At 46.2% G+C, this 6,000-nt stretch overlaps 1 protein-coding gene across 1 annotated transcript in view; it reads left to right on the top strand.

The window, feature by feature from the left end:
• The first annotated feature begins 1,822 nt into the window (after nt 1–1,822).
• The window catches only part of LEMD3 (LEM domain containing 3), a 72,005-nt gene continuing 67,827 nt past the window's right edge, over nt 1,823–6,000 (top strand). Inside the window, exon 1 of the mRNA XM_057742661.1 lies at nt 1,823–3,395. Coding sequence (XP_057598644.1) covers nt 1,853–3,395 — 1,543 coding nt within the window. The 5' untranslated portion in view covers nt 1,823–1,852. The remainder of the gene's footprint in view (nt 3,396–6,000) is intronic.

Raw genomic sequence — 6,000 nt, 5'->3', positions numbered from 1 at the left:
AGATTAAATAACTTGCCCAAAGTCACAGACAGAAATATAAATGGTCTGAAAATCTTTATAGGAGGATATTAAAAGATTCCTGAAAATCAGAGGCTGACTTCTACGATTCCTACCTGGAAAGCCAGTAGGGTGTGGAACAAATGTTGAAAGTAAGCGAAAGGTCTGGGTCCACATCCAGTTTTGCTTAACTTCAGACTCACAGCTTAATTACTCTGCTATCCTGAGACACAGGTCTAGTATGTTTGTAATCATTTGATTCCCCGCCCAGACAATTACGGTAATAAATTCTGGGTCATTATCATCACAGTGGTTAAATTTTTCTACGTCAAACACTCTTTTAAGCACTTAACAGGCATAGAATTCAGGAACATTTGTAGATTTTAAAGTCCTCTGATAAAGGACAAGGAAGTTCCTGTCCACGTAAGAGTATTTTTGAGGAGATGGCAAACTTCTGCTAAGAAAAGTCGAAAGTTCAGGTTACTGAATATTATTCTGATGTTGGATTCAGGATGCTGAAAAGCTAGTATCTATGCTTTTGACTAACATATTTTTCTGTTCAGATGTATATAATGTAATAGGGCAAAATCATTCAACAAAAAGTATCATAGTGTGCCAGATATCGTGCTAGGTGCTGCCAGGTAGCTGCTGGAGTGTAAGTATTCAAGAAGTGTCAGCTCTGCCAGTGTTGCAAGAAAAGGCAAGCGATCTTTACCAAACTGTGCAAATTTCACCTCTCTGAAATTCATCTCCTAGTCTGTTAATGAGGGTGTTGGATATGCAGGTCTTAACTGTTTCTGGTTTTCTGACTGTGTGGGAATGTTTCTCCTTTTCATCTGCCGCTACTCCCAGGTCAAAATCTTCTCACACTATCCTAGCTTTGCAATTCATTAATTAGTTCAACAAACATTTACTGAACTTCTAGTCTCAGGCAGTAAAGGGGTGAAGCAAGGTTCCTCTGCTCATAAAACTTACAGTTCAAAGGGATAAGACAATAAATAAATATATAGGAAAACAAATGCATAAAAATAATTAACAAACAAACAAACAAACAACTATAGGTTGGAAAGGTCCTAAGAAGGAAATAAGCAGGATGGCACTCTTTTTTTTTTCAATCATAAAATGTGACTGGCTCTTGCAATTCTAAAAATGACGACCTATCAAGGTTATCAGATTTTAAAAGGGGAAAAATGATAATACCTTACCACTAACTAGAGAATAGCTAGCCATTATTCGTGAAGAAAATTGTATTGGGGCTGGTTTACTGTAGCTTTTCCTTGGAATGGTAGAGGAGAGGCTTCTCAAAATGAGCAGCGAGAGAAACTTTTTTTTTGTTTTGGTAAGTCAATCAGAAAGACAAAGTGAAAAGAGAGAACCAAGAGTCAGACAGGGAAACTGCCAATCGTCTGGCCATCAAGATTTCAAGTCTCTAAGCTCCTCTTGGCAGCGGGAATCTGGATAAAAAGAAAACTAATGTCATGAACTTCAGATTTCCCTTCAATTATTACTGCTCGGTGGCAGGAACCTGGGAAGAAGAGGTCAAGGTGTGGTTTGGCAAGAGGCAGCTCCCGGGAAAGGCGCTGGGAAGGGCAGGATGGAGAACAGCGGGAGAAGGCGACAGAAAGGGAGGGGAAGAAGGCGCTGGCACCCCGAGCTGAAAGCGCAGGAGAAGTCCGCCGCCCGAGCGGCGCGCCGCTCAGGTGGCCCTTTCCCGCTCAGGTGAGCTCCTCCCGCGCCTCCCATTGGCCAAGGCGCCTGTGGCGCTGGGAGGGCGACGCAGTCCGGTCTAGTTCAGGGTCTAGGACGGCGCGTCACTTCCGGTAGCGCGGAGCTAGTAAAACACCCTGGAGAGAAAATGGCGGCAGCGGCGGCTTCGGCGCCTCAGCAGCTCTCGGATGAGGAGCTTTTCTCTCAGCTCCGCCGTTACGGCCTGTCTCCGGGCCCCGTGACGGAGAGCACCCGCCCGGTCTACCTCAAGAAGCTGAAGAAGCTTCGAGAGGAGGAGCAGCAGCAGCAGCACCGGTCCGGGGGCCGCGGCACCAAGACGCGGAACAGTAATAACAATAACACGGCAGCCGCCACGGTCGCCGCCGCCGCACCGGCGGCGGCGGCCGTGGGGATGGGGGTCCGGCAGGTCTCGGGCGACCTCTCCTACTTACGGACTCCTGGGGGCCTGGGCCGGATCTCGGCTGCGGGCCCGGAGAGCCCCTTGGGAGGGCCCGGGGGCGCCTCGGCCGCCCCCACGGCTGGCAGCAAAGTCCTGCTGGGCTTCAGCTCGGACGAGTCGGACGTGGAGGCCAGTCCCCGGGACCAGGCCGCCGGCAGCGGCGGCGGCGGCGGCGGCGGGAGGAAAGAGCGGGCTCCGCTCCAGTATCGCGGGCTCAAGCCGCCGTCTGCGCCCCTGGCCGCCGGCGAGGTGACGAACAGCAACTCGAGCGAGCGGAGGAAGCCCCACTCGTGGTGGGGGGCCAGGCGGCCGGCGGCTGCCGAGCTGCAGAGTCCGTCGGGGAGAGATGGGGCGGCGGACGACGAGGAGCAGGAGGGAGAGGACGGCGAGGACAGGGACCCGGAGGCCGAGGAGCCGCTGTGGCCCGGCCGGACCGTGAATGGCAGCCGGCTGCTCCCCTACAGCTGCCGGGAGAACTACTCCGACTCGGAGGAAGAGGAGGACGACGACGTGGCCTCCAGCAGACAGGTATCGAAGGACGACTCCCTTTCCCGGCATCGGCCCAGGCGGGGCCACAGTAAGCCTCTCTCTCCGCTGCCTGCGAAATCGGCCGGCGGCCGACTGGAGACCTCGGTTCAGGGAGGGGGAGCAATCGCGATGAATGACAGGGCGGCGGCCGCCGGGAGTCTAGACAGGAGCCGAAACCTCGAAGAGTCGGCGGCGGAGCAGGCAGGAGGGTGTGATCCGCTGGACTCCAGCCCCATTCCTAGATACCGCCTTAATGCTAAGAAACTGGCCCCTCTCCTGCCGCCGCCGCCGCCGCTCGCAGACGTGGACTCAACCCTGGATTCGTCCACAGGCTCCCTTCTTAAAACCAATAATCATATCGGCGGTGGGGCTTTCGGCGTGGACCCCCCCAGGATTTTTTCCAACAGCCTCCCTCCCAGTGCGGCGGTGGCCACCTCTGGTTCACTCAGGATCAATCACTCCAATCATACGGGCTCCAATCATACCTACCTGAAGAACACATACAGCAAACCGAAGCTTTCCGAGCCTGAGGAGGAGCTTCTCCAGCAATTTAAACGGGAGGAGGTGTCCCCAACCGGGGGTTTCAGTGCCCACTACTTGTCGATGTTTCTCTTAACTGCCGCCTGCCTATTTTTCCTCATATTGGGACTGACTTACCTAGGAATGAGAGGGACAGGAGTATCCAAGGATGGAGGACTCAGCAGTAAGTATTAAACGCTCATGGGGAGGGCAACAAAGGGAATGTTGTTATTGGTGGGCTCTAACAGCAGTGGGCATTTTACTCGAGGTGACTTCTATCTGCAAGAACATGGTTTAACAGCTTGAGTGCATTCATGCCATCTTTCTTTAAGAAAGAACATGATTGCTGTGTTAAGAATGATAATCCCATGGCTGGTTTTAAAATTTTCCTGTAAGATGTATTGGGAAATTCAAAACATCTTATAAAAGAACAAACTATTACAAGCAAATCTGTTAGTAAAATGCATTTATGTGTGTGACTTAAATTTTCTTTTGGCCTTAAATAACCATGTGTGGAGATGCCAGTCCAATTACTCAACAGTTTGGAGGTATTTTGATTGTTCAGGGGCATCATAAATGCCGTGGGTTTTTTGTTTTTTGTTTTCCCAAATTGAGTTATGGTTCTAAAAGACAGTGTAAGATCTCTTGAAATTCTGGTTAAATATGTTGTAATATTAAGTATATGTGTACGTAGTTCTGTAATTTCTTTAAAGTGAATGAATACAGAAACTAGGAACGCACATCTCTACATTGATTTCCCAGCCCAAAGCACCTCCCCTTCCACCAGTGAAAAAAAGTAGTGGTAGGGCAGTGCAGGTGTTTGCAGTCAGATTAATCTGGATTGGTCCCCAGGCCCTGCCTTTTGCTTGCTAAATGGCTGTAGGCAGGTGTGTTCACTCATTCATTAAGCCAGCATCATCTGTGCTGTCCTTCAACACAGAAAGAAGAATACTAATAACTTTATGTTCTATGAAGGAAATAAGGATGGAGTAATTGGTGTATTCTACTTTAGAGACAGTGAGAGTAGGAACTATTTGAAGTGAGACCTGAAACAGAGAAGGGGACAGCCTTGTAGAAGACAGGAGAACATTTTGGGCAGAGATTATAAGAGGAGGAGGAAAGGCCTTGAGTTGAGCAAGAGCCTTGGTGTAGGTTATAGTACCTTAAGCAAGGGAGAGTGGGCCAGAGTTTAAGCTACCCTTGCATAATCTGTAAAACGATGCTAATCTTAATTAGAATGATGCCTGGGAAGAGGGAAAGGGAGAAAGTAAATTTAGTACATGGTGGACATAATTTCTCAATGTTAGGTCCTTTGACCAGGCCTGCCCCCTGCAATTTCCTGCCCTTTTCACCCAACGTGAATTCACTGTATCATGATTTGTATTTATAAAATTGGCTTACTGTTATTTTACTTAAAAATAGTGAATGATGCAGTTAGCAGACTTAAAGAGTGGAGTGAAAATAGTGTAAGCTTTGGTTTGGTATAGCCAATTCTAAGATAGTCAAATAATTATTGTATTCCTTAACTAGAGAGATTAGAAGAGGACTGAAATCCAGCACTCATTTTAATTGGTACCCTGGGAGCAAGAGTAATATATTGTATCCTGCTCCAGATATTAGAGAGAGAGAAGAAATAAGGTCACACCAGAAGTTATCCTGGTAATATTCACATAAATGACATTACCCATGAGCAGTAGTACCTACCTGCATGTTTGTGTCTCCCAACAGAACCTGGTCTGGTCTGTGAATTGGCCCTTTTCTAAGAACTAAATGCTTTGCACATATTATCGCTGAATCTGCCCAACAACTCACAGAGGCAGATGGTGTCATCCTCACTGTATACGTGAGGACAGTGAGACTCAAAGAAGTTAAGAAATGTACCCACAGTTGAACAGCTAGTGAGTAATAGGACTAAGATGTGGTTCCAGATTTTTTTCAACTATTAAGCCCATGCTACTTTGGGTATTGTTTGTAGAGAGCTTTCTAAATAAGAGGATACTTTTCTATTATTAGAATTAAGAAAATAATTGAATACTTGGTAGGATTTCATACAGAATTACTGATGTGCACAATTCTCAACTAAGGTGACTTGTCACATCTTTCTTGTCACTATTAAGATGAATGACTGATATTCTCTTAGGTACTAAAATTTCAAATGGAATAGAAACGGATAGGATTGCTAGGACTTAGGTACCACCCCTTCCCCTGCCTCCCATCAGTGTGGAAGCAAGGAAATTATAAACTGGTTTGCACTTTAATAAATGGTAACTATGAGGAAGCCTGGGTGATGGAAAGAACAATGGCTAAGAGATAGAGGATCTGGATCCTAGGACTTGTCAAAATGACCTTAGTCGTTAACCTCTGAGCCTCATTCTTATATATTAAATCAGAGTAATTTCTGCTGTCTATGGGGTGGTTGTGAGAATCAAATGAAATAGTTTGTAAACAAAGTGATATTATTCAAAAGTTTAGATAAAATTTGTTGTTTTCCTGGTAAACTACAGTATATGTGTAAAGAGAAATAGTTGTCATTTCTGTAAATGATATTTAGTAGTATATTTCTTACCTATTCAACATTTAATTTTTATTAAATTCTATTAAATACACATTGTAGACATTGATACCGAAATTTGAGTCAAAGTGTGATGAATCCTTAAATGTATTATATACTTGACCTATTGTATATCCTGGTAGAAAGAAGTGCATGTTGGTTCAGTTAGTCTGCACACTTAATGAACGGTGAATAACTTCACTGCCTGTATTTATGTATTCTGAATCCTTTGTCATAT

Source organism: Hippopotamus amphibius, chromosome 7, assembly GCF_030028045.1.
Source record: "Hippopotamus amphibius kiboko isolate mHipAmp2 chromosome 7, mHipAmp2.hap2, whole genome shotgun sequence".
NCBI classification, from domain to species: domain Eukaryota; kingdom Metazoa; phylum Chordata; class Mammalia; order Artiodactyla; family Hippopotamidae; genus Hippopotamus; species Hippopotamus amphibius.
Note: the sequence above shows the minus strand (reverse complement) of the source record. Positions and strands in the feature narration are given on the sequence as shown.